The sequence below is a fragment of the Dendropsophus ebraccatus genome, chromosome 3 (genome assembly GCF_027789765.1).
Source record: "Dendropsophus ebraccatus isolate aDenEbr1 chromosome 3, aDenEbr1.pat, whole genome shotgun sequence".
In the NCBI taxonomy this organism is placed as follows: Eukaryota; Metazoa; Chordata; class Amphibia; order Anura; family Hylidae; genus Dendropsophus; species Dendropsophus ebraccatus.
Window position 1 is genome coordinate 34459315 of NC_091456.1, and position 19859 is coordinate 34479173.

The following is a 19859-nucleotide window of genomic DNA, read 5'->3' on the forward strand; positions in this document are numbered from 1 at the left end:
CTGCTTGAATAAAGGGTTATAAGAATAGTTTCCTGTGGCTTCTGTGTACCCTGCCAGCTTTGATTGAGAGATCTCTTCTACCAAAAATGGAGAAAACTCTCAATCAAAGCCAATGGGGCCGGAAGAAGTGTCCAAGGACTGCCCCAATGACTTGTGGTTGAAGTGATGACAGGTTCCTTTTAAAGACGAACTATCAGCAGGTTAGACAAGTGTAATGTGCAAATAGCCCCCTAATGTGCACAGGGCGCCAAGGAGGATGGTATGTGTCTTACCTTCCTCCTCTGCGCTGTTCCTGTGCAGTCAGTAATTGAATCCACAGCCCGGAGCACAGTTAGGAGCACTGCCCCACCCCCATCGTGACGAGCCGGCCCGCTCCTTCTAATGGTAATCAATGGAGCGGGTGGGCGGGCAGTGCTCCTCAGTGCGACAGTGCTCCTAACGGTGTTCCGGGCGATGGATTGATCAACTAACTGCATTGGAATGGCGCCAAGGAGGAAGGTAAGAGACATACCTTCCTCCTCAGCGCTCCGTGCGAATTAGGGGGCTATCAGCAGGTTAGATTAGTCTAACCTGCTGACAGTTCCCCTTTAATGTAAATATGTTATGGGAATATGCTTCCCTATGGCAGAGTATGTTAACCCGCTGCAGGTTTTATGCTGTGTATTTCATTACTACAAATAAATGACAGAAACCTGCAGCATCAAATCTGCAATCCTCAACATGAAATCTGCAGCAGATTAAGTACAAGTGACTGTGAGCAAGAGGGGGCGACTACTGCACAGAGCAGCTCCTGCTCTGGAGGACTAAGTGCAACCACACATTACTTTGTCCCACATTACATTGTGTAGTGCTACACTTCACCTGTAGGGGCCACTGCATGGAATCGCTCACATCTTTCTTTGTGTTATGAACACATGAATTTAGCAATGAGGTTATCCTTATGTAACTTGGCTTCTTAAAGTGGTTATCCAGAGCTAAACATGTCTGCTTTCTTCCAGAAACAGTAAGACTCTTGTCTCCAGTTCAGGAGTGGTTTGCAATTAAGCCCCATTCACTTCAATAGAACTGAGTTGCAAAACCTGCACCCAAACTGGAGACGAGTAGGGCTGTTTCTGGAAGAAGCAACCATGTTTTTCTAAGCCTGGATAACCCCTTTAAGATTTAAACCTTTTATTCTGCTGTCTTATGTGGCTACAAACACATGCATTTCTTACTTCCGTATGGTTTGTGCAGCCCATGCTCGCTTCTTGGCATTTCTACGGGCCAGAACTCCTCTCCAGCAGGATTCCAGTTTGATAGCTATTATAGATAAAGGAAAAGGGTAGATGAGGTGACAATAGTAACACAGTAACATAGTTAATAAGGTTGAAAAAAGACCAGAGTCTATCAGGTTCAACCTAGAGAAACCCTACAGTGTTGATCCAGAGGAAGGCAAAAACCGCTATGGAGGCAGATAACAATTGCCCCATCACAGGGAGATGATATTGGATATATCTAGAAACAATAAAAAAAAAAAAACTGAGACACTAAGGGTACGTTCACACTGAGTAAAACAGGAGTCTGATCGGAATACTGTCTGCCTCAGTGTGTCAATGGGAAGCCTTGCGCTCCTCTGCTCTCAGTGGCGGATTCATTTAGAGGTGTAGACCTCTTAAGGGATCAGCCAAATGCTAAGGCAGCAGGATTTTACTAAGGACCGGCTTTGAGACGCTAACCCTAGTAAATGTCCCCCTAAATATGTTGTGGAGTTACCTACAGTACCCATGGATTTACTTTATAAACTAGCTAGCTAATAAGCTAGAGTAAGCTTACTTCTCCTATAGTCACAACTAGATGGGATTAATGAGGGTACCTGCAAACAAGAGGATTTGCTCAATTAGGTTTTAAATATAACTTTTAATTTAATTATAAAAAAAACATCCAGTTGACCAAATTCAATCTCACAGTGATATAGGTTGCACTAATCCTTGAAGTGGATAGAGCAGTTCAAGTAAAAGAAGAGAGCAAGGGAAGTGCACTATAGGCTCAGTATAGTTTCTGTCCCTGCCTTTTGGGGTGACCCACCTCCTAAAAGGGGAACTATCAGCAGGTTAGACGAATCTAGCATGCTGATACTCCATATTGCATACAAGGCGGTGAGGATATAATCCTGTGTCCTTTAAGGCCACTTGAAGAACTGGGGGGTGATTATTAGTGGAGCGGGCTGGCCGGGGGCATGCCGGAGCGTTGCTCTGCGAGGGGGGGGTTAGCCCCACCCCCAGTGCTGCAAATGGCCTAACCGGACACAGGATTATACTACACACTGCATGGGCATGGTGCAGAGGATGAAGGTAACACACATACCTTTATCTTCAGCACCCCATACACAATGGGGAGCTATCAGCAGGTTACATTCGTCTAACCTACTGAAAGTTCCCGTTTAACAGGGTGGCCCCAACCACAATGGCAATCCCTCCCTTTTTTAAGTGCAAGGAAACTTCTCCAATAGTCAATATTTCAACTAAGGCCCTGTTGAAAGTGATTTACTTCCACTTTGACAGAAACCTTGACAGCATTGGTGGACCTGTTATGTGACAAACACTGGTGGCATCCAGCAGACCTTACTGACTTATAACTGGTGTGTCAGCTGGGTTCTGTAATAGTGTTCATTACTTTGATAAACTCAACTCTCTGGGGGAGATTTATCAAAGGGTGTAAAATTTAGACTGGTGCAAACTGGCCTCAGCAACCAATCACAGCTCAGCTTTAGGCAGTGCTGAAAGGAAAGCTGAGCTGTGATTGGTTGCTGTGGCCAGTTTGCACCAGTCTAAATTTTACACCCTTTGATAAATCTCCCCCTCTATGTTGTGCGGCTCTTCCCACTAAATCTAATGGAACCCCTGACGAACCATCTGTCAGTAGTAAACGTAACCCTGTGGAACTGACAGTAAATCTTTTTTTTTCTTTAGTGGCAAGAGTCCTGAGACCAGTGGCCCAAATGCCCCTTCCCCTCCCGTATTATAGAAGGCAGATAGCAGGTGGGCGCTCTGGTACAGATCTTTTATTGAGGCCTAGATTGCCACTGCTTGCTAAAACCTAGAGGTTCCCCTTCAGCTCTCATTTGTTTTATGCAATGATTTTTAAAGAGAGAGACCACCATTGCCGACCTGAGCCTGGGCTTTCCCTCGCTAAGCAAATTCAAGAAGCAAAGATAAAAGAGTTCCAAGCGGTGCCATTTTTATTCTACACTACACTATCAGATAAGTCCAGTAATAATTGTATTACTGATATTCTCAGATTGGTAGTAAGAATTCATAATTCACAATGGCCGTGACCACAAAAATACCACCGACCATCCCGGTCATCTGTCACTGTACATTAAGTCCATTTCTATCCTTGCCCTTATCTCCAGGCTAGCACCCCAATAATACAGTAAAATGAACAGGTTACTGGAGTACGGAAATAAGAGCAGAATCCATGGGTGACTGTACCTGCTTTCTTCTGTTTCATAAAGGCTCTCTTTCCTAAACACCCTTTGTATTTGGCTTGGATTTTAGAAACTAAAATTTAAAGAAAAGAAGCACATTTAGGGCAAAAGTACAAACAAATAAAATGTGCATCCTAATAATACTGTATATAGCCAGTGATAAAACCAATGTGGTTGACAGGTTAGTAATAATGGACATACCCAACTGATGCTTTCTCACTTCAAATGCATCCACAGTGGCAAATAATGTACAAGGAAAACGTATGAACAGCTTTGTCCTGAAAAAGATTATAAAACTTAGTGTCCAATAATATAAATAGATTAAAAAAAAAATTAAAAAAAAAAAAAAAAAAAAAAATATATATATATATATATATATATATATATATATATATATATATAATATTCCATTTACTCATGCAAGGAAAGGCACCTGTTCACCATGCAGGTTGCATATCAACTGAGGGCAATTAACAAACTAATTATATTACTTAGGCTATGTTCACACAACGTATATTTTTGATTATTACGAAAATATACGTTACCTTGCTGTCTATGGGATCCCGGCCGCAGCATATACACATAGCATACGCTCCGGCCGGGATCCCTAGCGGCGCCGCAAAAAACTGACATGTCAGTTTTCTGCAGACACTATTCATTGAATAGCGGCCGCAGAAAACCATGTCAGTGCACACTATTAAGCGAGCGGCTCTGGCTGCTCACTCCATAGTGTGCTGTGGAGAGTTTAGATGTGGGCATGCACGGATGCGTCCGCATCAGAACTCTGTGGCTGCAAAGATCATGGATGATCTTTTCAGAGACCGCCCGTTCCGTGACCCGGCCAGTCTCTTACATAGTCTGAACATAGCCTTACTCTGCATGTTTACCATGCAGCCAATCAGTCAGTATAATGTCACTGTGTGGTTACAGAGGTTTTGGTGCTGTGTGACAGGAGAGCTGACCATACAATACGAGCCCCCCCAGGATTCTGCTACTCAATGTGGACTCGTAGCAGCTGTATACATGCACAGTGAAGACTTGTCCTACTCCGTGTTCTCTCAGGAATAGCTGTCATACAATACCAAGCCAGAAGAAAACAGAGAAAAGACCAAATATCAGCACAGAGGGAGCATGGACTACAGTTTAACAGAAAGGGAGGCACCTTGTGGCTATATGTATAAAGTTTTTTTTAAAAAAACAGTGGCTTAGCTACCATGTAGGCAAACCATGCAACTGCTATGGGGACAGTGCAGCAGGGGTCTGCCTCCATGGTAGCTACAGCTTACAACCCCCTTACAGTCTCTTTTGTGGCGCTCCCTGCTGCCACCTCTGTCCATGTCAGGAACTGTCCACTGCAAGAAGATTTGCTATAAGGATTAACTACTGCTCTGCACAGTTCCTGACATGGACAGAGGTGGCAGCAGAGAGCACCATATCTGATTGGAAAGGACTACATGACTTCCTATGAGGTATTGAGCAGCTTATAAGTACTTGTAGGTTTGAGTTATTTCAATACATGTCTACAAATCTGTATATCTTTCTGGAGTGTATATTATATTTATTCAATCAGTAATATTTTGACCTTTTAGTTAGGTAAACCCATAGAAATCAATGTAAAGTTGGTTGACATTACCTTCCGAGCTTGTATTCATTTGGTTGGTACCCAATATACTTCACCAGTCTCTCCACGCCTTCTCTTGCAGGACCGTGCCAGTTTGGCCATGTTTGTGGGCACAATGATTTATACCTATATTGCAAATAAAGACCCAGGTAATCTTATTTTATGTAAGTGAACAATCTTGAAACATGTAACCCACTACAGTCCATCAGGCCATCTATATTACTCCTATTTGGTAGATAGTGAGTCTGATTTAGAGGCCTTCCTAACAGTGAAAGTGTTAGGGTCAGTTTACAAGGAGTAAAACTTGCGGAATCCTGCCGGCCTCCGTGTCACACTGGCTGTCTATGGGAGGGCGCGTGTGCCTCCTCTCTCCACGAGGAAGAATTGTCCATTCTTCTATGCGAGCCTCCCATAGACAGCCAGTATGATATGGAGGCTGGCGGGATTCCGCCAATTTTACTCAGTGTGAAGTGGCCCTTAGAGAAAGCTTCAAGGGGTTATCTTCCAGAAACAGCACCACTCTTGTCCTCAGTTTGTGTGTGGTACTGCAGCTTAGTTGTATTAAAGTAAATGGATCTAAGCTGTGATGCTACACACAACCTTCACCCCTCTGGATTTTTAATAGTGTGGGTCCCATGCTCCGAATATTGTGCTGTTAGTCAGTCAGACAAAACACTGACCATTTTTCTTGGTTATTAGTGACAATCTTTCAATTGTGTTTTCAGTTATCCTACAAATTAAAGGGGTTATCTAGCATTAGAAAAACATGGCTGATTTCTTCCAGAGACAGACCCGCTCTTGTCTCCAGTTTGGGTGCAGGTTTTGTAACTCAGTTCCATTGAAGTGAATTGAGTGTAATGGCAAACCGCACCTGAACTGGAGACAAGAGTGGTGCTGTCTCTGGAAGAAAGTGGCCATAATTTTCTAATGCTGGATAACCCCTTTAAATGATGTACAGTAATACCTCGGTTTTCGAACGCTTTGGAACTCGAACTGCTTGGTATTCGAACGAAAATTTTACCCAGAAGTAGTGTTTGGAATTCGAACTTTGCTCGGTTTTCAAACGTTTTTCAAACGTTTTTGCGAGCGTGGATGGTGGGTTGTGGGTTGTAGATGGTGGCGAGTTAAGCAGTTGTGAGGCTCACATACAGTACAGTGCTGTATAAGACTGCTGGAGTGCATATACAGTGCAGTAGTAGTACAGGCAGTGCACCACAATCTCCCATACATTACAGTGCTTGGATGGGGGAGACGCTATACAGTAAAGGATGGGTGAGGAGTTGGTGACTACTGTACTACAATTGCTGGTTCTGATGAACATTTCTTATGTTTAATGTCCTGTACAGTATAGTGCTGTTCTGTACTGTACTGTAGTGATTATACTGAGCACTTATCAGTGTAATAAATAAGTATTGTAGGTAATTATTGGTGGCTGCTGGAACCAATTAATCACATTTACATTATTTCCTATGGGAAGACACTGCTCGGTTCTCAAACTGCTTGGTTCTCAAACTGCCTTCCGGAACCAATTAAGTTCGGGAACCGAGGTACCACTGTATATGGTAATGCAAATCCAACAGCGGGGGAAAATATTTTTAATATTTTTTGTGAATTCTGAAAATTTTAAAGGTTCACAAAATTAAGTTAAAAGTAGGTCATGATCAATAAAATGAAGGACATTTTTTATAAAGGTGTAGTCTGGAGACTAAAAATAGTTTAGTTACTGGTGTCAGAAAGTTATACAGATTTGTAATTTTAAAAAAATCTTAAGTCTTTCAGTCCTTATCAGCTGCTTTATGCCCTGCAGGAAGTGAAGTTTTCTTTCCAGTCTGACACAGTGCTCTCTGCTGCCACTTCCGTCCATGTCAGGAACTGCCCAGAGCAGAAGAGGTCTTCTATGGGGATTTGCTGGACAGTTCCTGTCACAGACAGAGGTGGCAGCAGAGAGCAATGGAGTCTCAGACTGGAAATAATACACCACTTCCTGCTGGACATACAGCAGCTGATAAGTATTGGAAGACTGGAGATTTTTTAGTAAATTACAAATCTATATAACTTTCTGACACCAATTGATTTGTATTTTCCAGGGTACTCCTTTAAATTCCCGTTTTCCTCTTCTCACCACTGAGAGTTTTTTTTCTCCTATACTTATCTTAATTTGGCCATTTGCTTGATCCGGCTCCTTGTTATCCTCATAACTATTGCTAGCTTTTGTATTTTGTTCACTCTTTGCATTTGCTTTTGTATATGACTGACTGTGATAATTCTTACTGTTTCGTTGCTTTTGTGAGTTTGTGAGTTTGTGAGCCTAAGCCAGAAGTGGATCCAGAAGAAAGCAGAAGTATCAGACATTATATTTTCCATTCCTTTTGAATCCACTCTTAGGGCACTATTGCTCAGGTTGATAAGGCGCAATCAATACTGTAAACGAATGCCAATCTGCTAGATCAACACTCATTTACTGGGCTTATTACATGACCGGGGATTGTTTCATCGGCTGATGTTTGTCTCATACGGAGTGATAATCGACCAAATTGGGCCGACTTGGCCGATTACCGTTCCGTTTAATAGGGCCCTTAGTTTTGGGTCAAAAACTGTAGTTTTCTAAAACACTGCTGTGTGTAACGGCAGCCTAATGCCTATGGCTGTATGGCGAATTTGTACGCACATTGTGACTTGCTATACAACCATAACCAGAAATCTAAGTTTGATGACTTCTTGGTCTCAAATCACATTGAATGTTGCTATTATTGACCCTGAAACAAATCACAAGCTGTATAGCCCAAACCATATACCAGAAACCAAACTTTGGTTCTGTGAAATGTTTAGTTTTATTCCACTTAAAAAAGATATATATATAACAAAAACAACAACGTATAGTTGTACAAATTAGGACTATTTTTCAAGGCTGCCAATCACCTTTCTAAGAATGTCTCATATTTCCTGCGGTACGCAAATCCTGCTCTTCTGACTCTTAGATGCTCCATTAGTCCTAGGTATTTCACCTGGTGTCGGACCAACACGTCATCAAATATTCCTGTGGTGAATTGATTGACAGAATTGCAAACACAAGCAAAAAATATACATAATTTTCTATGTATGGTGAACCGTTACAGGCCTGGTCTGAGCCATGATTATGGATATGTTATATACAGTCTTTTCTTACCTGGCTGCTTGGCATTGTTTGGTTTAATACACCTAATATACGCAGGCTCTTTAGACATTAGGATTTCGATTAGACTTGTCAAACTATTCTTGAACTGGGTGGTGACCTAAAAGGACAGATACAAAGAGTGAGGTGAGTAGCTTCTCCATATTTTCTTTACTTGCCTGTTATACATTTACAGTTAGTACTGATTGGTCAATGACAAATCTGATATTCCTTTATGATTTAGGCTATGTTCACACAACGTAATTTTATGTAAAATACGGTCGTTGTTTTTAAAATAAAGTCAGTTTTTCTACAACGACAGCCATCAGTAATGTTCTTAACCATTGTTTACGGCCGCCATTATCAAACAACGCCCGTTATTTTGCCTAAAACATAGGCAAACATGAACGTAAAGGGGTATTCAAGGCGTATGAAAAGATTTCGAATGCATTTTTTTTTAATTGTAAAAGGATTATCAAACATTACAAATACCTGGATTACCTGTTTACTTTCTCCATATATCTGTGTGTATGTGTGTATGTATATATATATATATATATATATATATATATATATATATATATGGTTCAACTTTATTTGATACAGAGTTTTCAAGTCCCTGCTTCCCTCCATACTAAGGCCACGTTCGCATGGTGCAAGACACCGGCCGTTCCGTGACCTGGCCAGGTCATGGAACGACCGGTGTCAGAGAAGATCATCCTGGCCGGTACTGCAATACCAGCCAGATTTCCTTAAAGAGGACCTGTCAACCCCGGTGCCAGGGTGACAGGCTCCCGACCCCCCACTAGAGCCCCTCATACTTACATGATCGCGCCGCTTAGATGAGTCTGGCGCTCATAGAGAAAGAATGGTCGGACTCACCATTCATTCTCTATGAGTGTCGGACTCATCTCAGCGGTGCGCTGGGCTTCCTGCGGGTATATCCCCGTCCTGAGACCGGCCGAAGAAGCGGGACCTGGCGCGATCAAGTAAGTATGAGGAGCTCTAGCGGGGGTCGGGAGCCTGGGGTGACAGGTCCTCTTTAACTCCTGATGAATTGGGATGCGGGTGCATCCATGCACGTCCGCATCACAATTTCCAGCTGCACGCAATGGAGCGTGCGGCCGGAGCTGCACGCTCCATTGTGTGCACTGACAGGTTTTCTGAGTCTGCTAATCAATGAATAGTGGTGCGGCTAGGGATCCCTAGCCTATGTGTATACACTCCGGCCGGGATTCCATAGAGGGCAGCACTACGTAAGTTCAGTAGTAATCACAGCCATTGTTGCAAATCGGCAACAACGGCTGTGATTACTACGGAACTTACGTAGTGTGAACATAGCCTAAATTTGCAAATATGCAAACTTTCAGCTGACATGCATAAAGGAATATACCCAAACTTACAGTCTCAGGCCGTTTTCTGTTGTCAAGTTCAGAAGCTTGGAAACAATCCCTTAAGATATAATTCTTAGATTTTATAAGCACCTGAAAAATATTTAGTTGGTGTAAATGTGCAGTAAACATATACAGTTTCTTATAATCTTCATCCTGCCTTATAACATGTTGCTATTAAAGCGAATGTACCAGCAGGTACATCACTTTAAGATTTTTACATAAATAGATTGGCGCAGGTGCGGGTATGCCGATGCAGTGGTTTTTTGAACCACATCCAGTCCCACCCACCCCCAAATGTGACGAAACCCCTCCTCTCTGTGATGCGGCTTCATTGATTCTATTTATACACCGCCAAAATGAAGGCTGTTTTTAATGGTTGGCCATCATTTAACCCTTTGAGGACCAGGCCCAAAATGACCCAGTGGACCGCGCAAATTTTGATCTTAGTGCTTTCGTTTTTCCCTCCTCCCCTTCTAAGAGCTCCAGCACTCTCAGTTTTCTATCTACAAGCCATGTAAGTGCTTGTTTTTTACAGGAATAGTTGTACTGTGTAATGGCGTCATTCATTTTACCATAACATGTATGAGGGAATCCCAAATATATTATTTATGAAGATATAAATAGGTGAAATCGTAAATAAGAAAGCAATATGGTAACGTTTGGGGGGTTCCTGTGTCTACGTAATGCACTATATGGTAACAGCGACATGACACTATTATTCTATAGGTCAGCCCGAACACAACCATATGCAGGTTACACAGATTCTCTAATGTTATATATATATATATATTTTTATGAAATCCTTTTTTTTGGCAATTAAATATTAATAAAATGGGCCTATTGTGACGCTTATAACGGTTTTATTTTTTCACCTATGGGGCTGTATGGGTTGTCATTTTTTCCACCATGATCTCTAGTTTTTATTAATACCATATTTGTGAAGATCGGACGTTTTGATCACTTTTTATTGATTTTTTTAAATATATAATGTAACATAAAATCGGTAATCTGCGCACTTTTTCCCCTCTTTTCGTGTACGCCGTTTACCGGTCGCAATGACGCTTGTTATATTTTAATAGATCGGACAATTACGCACGCTACGGTATATTATATGTTTATCTATTTATTCATTTTTATATGTTTTATTTATATAATGGGAAAGGGGGGTGATTTAGACTTTTATTGGGGGAGGGGCTTTGGGGTAGTGTAATAGTGTTTTGAACTTTTTTTTTTTACACTTTTGAAGTCCCTTTGGGGGACTTGTACATACATTAGTTTGATTTCTACACTGATGAATGCTATGCCATAGGCATAGCATTGATCAGTGTTATCGGCGCTCTGCTCATTGAGCCTGCCTGTGCAGGCTCAGTGTAGCAGAGCGCCGATCGGACCGCATGGAGGCAGGTAAGAGACCTCCAGCAGTCCGTTTCAACGATCGGGACCCCCGCAGTCACACTGCGGGGGTCCCGATCGGTAAGTGACAGGGGACTCCCCCGGTCACTTACACTTAAACGCTGCGGTCGCGCCGCGATCGCGGCGTTTAAGGGGTTAATGACACGCGGCAGCGCGATCGCTGCAGCGTGTCATTACCGGTGAGGTCCCGGCTGCTGATTGCAGCCGGCCCCCACCTGCTATGAAGCGCGCTCCGCTCCGGAGCGCGCTTCATAGCGGGAATAACACCCATGACGTAAGGTTACGTCATGGGTCGTCTGGGGACAGACTTCCATGACGTAACCCTACGTCCAGGGTCGTCTAGGGGTTAAAGGCAAATAACGGCCAATTATTTTAAAAAAAATGGCCGTTATTTGCCGTTAAATGACTGCCGGCCAATAAAACAGCTTCTGTTTTTATTGTAGTTTCTAGAAATCAATAATTTTAGGATATGTTATTGCCCAACAAAAGTTATAAAAATTACTAATAGACACTTATTTTGGGGAATGCACCTATAGTACATTTTTCCTGCACTTACTACAGCATGGCATGTTTAGGTCTCTGTAAAGTTGGTGATGTCACGTCACATAAGCTGTCGACTCTTGCTGGTCCAGTCCGTCTCACCCCTCACAAATTTTACAGAGACCAGAACAAACCATGCTAAGTGCAGGGAAATTACACTATAGGTGCGTTTCCCCTAATAAGTGTCTATATTTGTGCATTCACACGTAGCAATAATTCGCCCAATCAAACGATTAACGATTTCGAAGTAACAATGTGTTTTTTTATAACGATCAGTGTTTAGACGGAACGATATATCTTTTGGAAAAATCGTTATTGCGATCGTTTTAAGATTGCTTAAGCCTATCTCACACATAGGGTGAATCGGTGAAAGACTGTTTACACAAAGCGATCTGCGAATTTTTAGCGAACGGCCAACGACGATTTGAGAACATGTTGAAAGATCACAATGAACGATTTCTTGCTCGTCGCTTGATCGCTCACTGTGTTGACACGAGCGGATTATCGCTCAAATGCAACCGTTATCGCGAAAATTCGAACCATAATCATTCCGTGTAAACTGGTTCCCTGAAGAAGCCTGTGTTGGCGAAACGTACGTAGACAGCTGTGACCCTATTAGTAATATGGGAGAGTGTTAATGTTACTGAGGTTTTTGTCTGTATATAATACTGCCTAGACATCGTTCACTATATTGGGGCTATGTTTATATATTGATGGGGCACTTTATTAGACACTTCCTAGCACCTGTATCTTGCCAAATCATTTTTCTATGTGGTCTTTTTTATCTATATGTAATTTTACTTGTTTAATATTATATATCTATATATATCTATATATCTATCTATCTATCTATCTATATATATATATACTACTGTTCAAAAGTTTGGGGTCACATTGAAATGTCCTTATTTTTGAAGGAAAAGCACTGTACTTTTCAATGAAGATAACTTTAAACTAGTCCTAACTTTAAACAAATACACTCTATACATTGCTAATGTGGTAAATGACTATTCTAGCTGCAAATGTCTGGTTTTTGGTGCAATATCTACATAGGTGTATAGAGGCCCATTTCCAGCAACTATCACTCCAGTGTTCTAATGGTACAATGTGTTTGTTCATTGGCTCAGAAGGCTAATTGATGATTAGAAAACCCTTGTGCAATCATGTTCACACATCTGAAAACAGTCTAGCCTGTTACAGAAGCTACAAAACTGATCTTCCTTTGAGCAGATTGAGTTTCTGGCGCATCACATTTGTGGGGTCAATTAAAAGCTTAAAATGGCCAGAAAAAGAGAACTTCCATCTGAAACTCGACAGTCTATTCTTGTTCTTAGAAATGAAGGCTATTCCATGCGAGAAATTGCTAAGAAATTGAAGATTTCCTACAACGGTGTGTACTACTCCCTTCAGAGAACAGCACAAACAGGCTCTAACCAGAGTAGAAAAAGAAGTGGGAGGCTGCGTTGCACAACTAAGCAAGAAGATAGGCACATTAGAGTCTCTAGTTTTAGAAACAGACGCCTCACAGGTCCCCAACTGGCATCTTCATTAAATAGTACCCGCAAAACACCAGTGTCAACATTTACAGTGAAGAGGCGGCTGCTGGATTTTGGCCTTCAGGGCAGAGTGGCAAAGAAAAAGCCATATCTGAGACTGGCCAATAAAAGAAAAAGATTAAGATGGGCAAAAGAACACAGACATTGGACAGAGGAAGACTGGAAAAAAGTGTTGTGGACGGATGAATCCAAGTTTGAGGTGTTTGGATCACAAAGAAGAACGTTTGTGAGACGCAGAACAAATGAAAAGATGCTGGAAGAATGCCTGACGCTATCTGTTAAGCATGGTGGAGGTAATGTGATGGTCTGGGGTTGCTTTGGTGCTGGTAAGGTGGGAGATTTGTACAGGGTAAGGGTGCGTTCACACCTACAGGATCTGCAGCAGATTTGATGGTGCAGATTTGATGCTGTGTTCAGTTATTTAAATGAAATCTGCTGCAGAAAATCAGCTGCAGATCCTGTAGGTGTGAACGCACCATAAAAGGGATTCTGAATAAGGAAGGCTATCACTCAATTTTGAAACGCCATGCCATACCCAGTGGACAGCGCTTGATTGGAGCCAATTTCATCCTACAACAGGACAATGACCCTAAACACACCTCCAAATTGTGCAAGAACTATTTACAGCAGAAGCAGGCAGCTGGTATTCTATCAGTAATGGAGTGGCCAGCACAGTCACCAGATCTGAACCCCATTGAGCTGTTGTGGGAGCAGCTTGACCGTATGGTACGCCAGAAGTGCCCATCCAACCAATCCAACTTGTGGGAGCTGCTTCTAGAAGCGTGGGGGGCAATTTCTCCAGCTTACCTCAACAGATTAATAGCTAGAATGCCAAAGGTGTGCAATGCTGTAAGTGCTGCAAAAGGTGGATTCTTTGACGAAAGCAAAGTTTGAGGTAAAAACAATGTTATTTCAAATACAAATCATTATTTCTAACCTTGTCAATGTCTTGACTCTATTTTCTATTCATTTCACAACGTATGGTGGTGAATAAGTGTGACTTTTCATGGAAAACACAAAATTATTTGGGTGATCCCAAACTTTTGAACGGTAGTGTATATATATGTTTATATTTTAATGCAAAGAAAACATTTTTTTCTATCATGTTGTAAGCTTATCATGTTAAATAAAGATATTGTGATTATTTGAATTTATGCCCATAGTTGTTGTTTTGTATCTATCTTATTGATGGGTTGTTCTGATTTTGGTATAGAGTGATACCCAGGGGTGCAGTGTGATATTGTGCCATTCATACTATTATCGGGTTACTAATTTTCTCTATCGTGAGCCTTTTTGTGTATAAAACCATTTTATCCAGGAAGTGAAGCCTTGATGCAGTAGTAAGTGCAGGGAAAAAAGCACTTTACAAGAATTTCCTGTAATAAGTGTATATTGGTGATTTGTATAACTTTTAGGTGACAATACAATACTTTAATAAAAATTTTCCCCGGACTTCTCCTTTAAGTTTTCATTATTTGTGTAAATTAAGATTACCTAACACACAATTCACAAAGCATCAGCATAGTATTGCTTACCTCTTTTAGATTCCTGTATAGCAAGTCATTATTTTTCTCCAAAAACCCTACAGGAACAACATGAAGAGCAATTTTAGTGACAGCCCATCTCCATTAGTAGATTATTCATTTTAGCATCCAAAAGGTGCTTCACATTATAGGAAAGATATACTAAAATTGTATAATCCGTAGACAAGAGAGTCTATACTGTATAGCTACTTTCTGCTGAAGACACAAAGAACTGTGTAATATATACAAAAAATGTGAAGGAAAAAAGGCTCTCTCACCAGGTCGCTGTAATCTTCTGGTGTTTCAACCCACTGTACTCCAGCAATATGGAGTGCAATATACTGACAGAGTCCACTTGACTGCAAAATTCTTATTTATTTTTCATTGAATACAGCAAACATTCAGTTTGTATTCATTGCAACGGACCGCCGGAGGTCTCTCACCTGCCTCCGTGCAGTCCGATCGGCAATCTGCTCACTGAGCCTGCACAGGCAGGCTCAATGAGCAGATCACCTATCACACTGATCAATGCTATGCCTATGGCATAGCAGTGATCAGTGTATGAAATCAAACAAATGAATGTAAAAGTCCCACAAAGGGACTTAAAATGGGTAAAAAAAAAAAAAAAAGTAAAAAGCATAATTACACTGCCCCAAAGCCCCTACCCCAATAAAAGTTCAAATCACCTACCTTTCCCGTTATATAAATAAAACATATTAAAATAAATAAATAAACATATAATATACCGTAGCATATGTAATTGTCCGATCTATTAAAATATAACAAGCGTCATCACTAACGGCGAACAGCGTAAACAAAAAGAGCAAAAAAAGTGCCAGGATTAACAATTTTTTGTTAATCAGTTTGTGGTTGTGTTCGGACTGACCTATAGAATAATGGTATCATGTCACTGTTACCATATAGTGCATTACGTAGAAACAGGAACCCCCCAAACGTTACCATATTGGATTCTTTTTTACGATTTCACCAATTTATATCTTCATAAATAATAATTTTGGGGTTCTGTCATACATGTTATGGTAGAATGAAAGACGCCATTACAAAGTACAACTACTCCTGTAAAAAACAAGCCCCCACATGGCCCTGTAAATGGAAAACTGAAAGTGCTAGAGCTCTTAGAAGGGGAGGATGAAAAAACGAAAATGCAAAAATGAAAATTTGTTTGGTCCACTGGGTCCTTTTGGGCCTGGTCCTCAAAGGGTTAATTGGAAAAGCCTGTGAAGCCTGTGACTATTTTTTCCCTACAGTACCAGAATTCACAATTTCCCAACAGTGTACAGTTACTTCAGTGATTATTTTCTACATCTGAGATTAGTACTGTTCCAGTGACAGCTCCATACTTACCTACAGCACAGTACGTAACCTCCCCTGCGTAGTGGATAAGCTGGAAGTCCACCCAGTCTATTGACTTCCCAGCTCCAGGGCCTGCAAGTTTGCGTCTGTGAAGGGAAGTATGCATCAGATCATGAAGTACATCAATAATACTACAGAGAAAGCTGCTAGATGTAGAATGAAAAAGAAAAGCTAGGTGCAGTTGGGTAGGGTCGAGGTGGGGTCAAGGTGGGGTAAGGGTTGGGTGGGGTTAGGGTTGGGTGGGGTAGGGTTGGATTTGGGTAGGATGGGGTTGGGTTTGGGTTGGGTGGGGTAAGGTTGGGTGAGGTGGGGTTAGGGTGGGGGGAGGTTAGGGTGAGGTGGTTTTAGGGTTGGGTGGGGTAAGGTTGGGTGGGGTTGGATTTGGGTGGGGTTGGATTTGGGTGGGGTTGGATTTGGGTGGGGTTGGGTTTGGGTTGGGTGGGGTTGGATGGGCTGGGGTTGGGTGGGATGGGCTGGGGTAGGGGGGTGTAGGGTAGAGTTGGGTGGGAGACATCACATGCAGCCACTCCTGCAGATAATTCTTGCTTATGTGTCTATACTATGAGATAATACTACTCTCTAAATACTAGATAATAATACAATCCTGGACACCAAGGATCTTGTGCTTACGTTAGGAAGTGAGGATGATCTCCAACCTTCTCTTCCAGTTTTGCTAGAAAGCTCAGGTCTGTGGCTTCCCCAGGACGCAAACACTCTTCATCCTACGATAAAGAGAGCAGCAACATACCCAACAATGAGAAGTCTACATCTTTTTGGGGCGTTTGAGGTCAAATAATGACTGTTATTTTATAACCATGAAAGTCATTTGTACAATAACGGCCAAAAAAAGACATTGTGGGAACATAGGCATAAGCTGTATTTATTTACATTTACACTATGAAATATATGTGACAAGATTCATACAAAAATACATTTCAAGCTAGGAATAGTGAATTGAATTGAAGGAAACCATATGGTAGTAAAAGTATTCAACATTGTTTATTGTTTGGACGGCCATAAACAATTACAGCCGTTATTCTATACTGTGTGCGCACTGCATTTCCTATGGACTTTAGAGTGCATTAGAAGGTTATGTTCCCACTTTTTATGGCATCTTTCAAGAGGGACATCATTTTCAGGTAAAAAACTGCCCTTATTTCAAAATGATGGTCATAATTGTGCAAAAAACACTTTATTAGGAAAAAAAACAACATTATTAGGAAGAAAACAGCCGTGATTTGACCTCAAAACGGCGGACGTCCCCTTATAAAAGACCAAAAAAAGATATAGTGGGAAAATAGCCTTATATTGAAAATGCAGCCATATTTGACCTATGTTTTATGGTGTGGAAACATAGCCTTAATGTTTTACTAAGTAAAATTATGTTCACACACATGACTGCTGTTTTTATAGGACGGCCTTCATTTAACAGCAAATAACGACAGTTGTTTTAAACCAATAGACAGTGTTTTATGAATAACAGCCGTTATTTGCCGTTTAATGACAATCGTCCACTAACAACAGCTGTCATTTTGATGGTGTGTGAACATAGCCTTAAGGCCCTATGCCGTATTCGGCCGATAATTGTCTTGTGTAATAGAAGGCAACGATCAGCCGACATGAACAATGTCTGCTGATCGTTGCTGTCATTTGCCTTTCAGCATGTTGACAGACAGTTGACAAATATAGCAGCAATCTGCTGCCGTCGCTCGGTGGAATAGGAGCGGTGGCAGCAGACCGCCGTTATCTGCTATGGGCTGCCCGGACAATCAAGCGATTACCCAGACAGGTGCTGCTTTGTTATTATCACTCATCAAATTGAATTGCTACAAGAACTTCTAAATACAAGGGAACATGGGAGCTGAGACCCAGAACTTGATAGGGCAAGTACCGTATTTCTTTATTCATTGTTGTATTACCATTATAGCGATGATTCCCTTGTGCTTTTCTTCAATTAAGTCGCAAATAATTTTGTTGTCAAAATACTGGATGGGCTCCCACTGTTAGGGGGAAAAACACATTTATTAGATCTATTGTTCCAGTCACATATTACATAGCCGCATACTTTTGTGTCAAGATTAAACATACAGAAGATGCAGGAAAAATAAAAACAATCCAACAATTTCTCCCTTAATATAATTCTATCTCCTACTTTTCTTAGGGTGCCTTCACACAACGTATCTGCAGCGGATTTCTCGGCGGATACTTGCCCATGCATTTCAATGGGCTGACATACTCGCAACGGCATTGTTATCCCACTGCAAGTATGTTAAACTCAGCGCCGCTAACCCCCGCGGCCCGGAGCATACATCTGCGGTTAACGGCGATGTGTTTACCATACTCGAAACGGGATGACAATGCCGCAACGAGTATGTCAGCCCATTGAAATGCATGGGCAAGTATCCGCAGCAAATTTTGATGCAAATTTGCAGCGAGAAATCCACTGCGGATACGTTGTGTGTGAAGGCACCCTTATATTGAAAAAAAAATAGTTGTGAGTGCAGATTGAAAAAAAAAAAAATTAAAATCAGAATGTCAGAAAGTGCCAAAGATTTGAAATACACTATTTAAAAATCTCCAGTCTTCCAGCACTTCTCAGCTGCTGTATGTCCGACAGGAAGTGGTGTATTCTTTCCTGTTTGGAGAACAGAAGAAGTTTTCTATAGGGATCTGCTACTGAAAATATAGAAAAGGATGAGGGGGAACAGTTCTTGCTATTTGTTATTGTTTGCTTGCAGGGCTGACTCTGCTGCCTGAGGCAAAACCTGAAATAGTGCCCCCCCCCCCCCACACACACACACACACACATACAGTGTCCACAACGTCCCACTTCCACCCTCTTCCAGCACCACCTTCCATTCTTGGTGAGAACAAGATGAAAAAAAAGTTTTAACATTTCCAATAACCAATTCTTCAGCCTTTTTTGCTTTTCTAAGAGTAAAAGTACCTGACACATACAAGAGTCAAATGCATTGTGACTATTCATGGTGATCTTATTCGTGGCTTCCTGACTTCCTTGCATTCTCCGTCTGTGTCCAGCTATCATCTACAGGTCACTCCATAAAATCTGCCGCCCATCAGAGACTCTACAAAGCTGCCACCCTAAGCAATAGACTCATTTCACCTCATGACAGAAACGGCCCTGTTTGCTTGAACACCACTATTGCTGAGGTAACAGGGTCTGTATGTGGGCAGTGCATTGTCTTCTGTGTATTGAGGTTTTGCAATACACCTCTAGTTATTAATGTTTGCTTACTCTATAATAAATATTCATAAAAATAACAAATATTCTTCATTACCTCAATCCCTTCTATTTCATATTCTTCTTGTTCGGCCTTTAGGGTCATAGCGATGAAGAGCTGCTGCAGTTTTTCATTACAGTAATTAATGCAGAACTGCTCAAAGCTGTGGAAATAAATACAGTATACTAAACTAAGTATACATACACTGTAAATACAGTATACTAAACTAAGTATACATACACTGTAAATACAGTATACTAAACTAAGTATACATACACTGTAAATACAGTATACTAAACTAAGTATGTAAACACTCTATAAATACAGTATACTAAACTATGTAAATATGCACTCAATAAATACAGTATACTAAACTATGTATACACTCTATAAATACATATATTGAACTAAGTATATACAGTATACACTCTATAAATTCAGTATACTAAACTAGGTATATATACACTCTATGGGGGACATTTATTAAGTCTGGCGTTCTTTACGCTGGACTTATAAATGTCTCTGCAGCTCCAGAGCTCAGAGGATTTATGTAGAAGCGCACTGCCTCTACATAAATCC

The 19859-nt window shown here is 41.2% G+C and overlaps 1 protein-coding gene across 5 annotated transcripts in view; it reads right to left on the reverse strand.

The window, feature by feature from the left end:
• The window catches only part of MYO1H (myosin IH), a 111909-nt gene that overhangs the window by 11242 nt on the left and 80808 nt on the right, over window positions 1-19859 (reverse strand). For all 5 annotated transcript variants that reach the window (XM_069961379.1, XM_069961375.1, XM_069961377.1 and 2 more), the window contains 12 exons: window positions 19338-19443; window positions 17958-18038; window positions 16669-16760; window positions 16030-16124; window positions 14677-14723; window positions 9642-9722; window positions 8254-8359; window positions 8007-8124; window positions 5100-5213; window positions 3668-3744; window positions 3471-3539; window positions 1215-1299 (listed from right to left, as the gene is read on the reverse strand). In XM_069961379.1, the coding sequence (XP_069817480.1) occupies window positions 1215-1299; window positions 3471-3539; window positions 3668-3744; window positions 5100-5213; window positions 8007-8124; window positions 8254-8359; window positions 9642-9722; window positions 14677-14723; window positions 16030-16124; window positions 16669-16760; window positions 17958-18038; window positions 19338-19443 (1071 nt within the window). The remainder of the gene's footprint in view (window positions 1-1214; window positions 1300-3470; window positions 3540-3667; window positions 3745-5099; window positions 5214-8006; window positions 8125-8253; window positions 8360-9641; window positions 9723-14676; window positions 14724-16029; window positions 16125-16668; window positions 16761-17957; window positions 18039-19337; window positions 19444-19859) is intronic.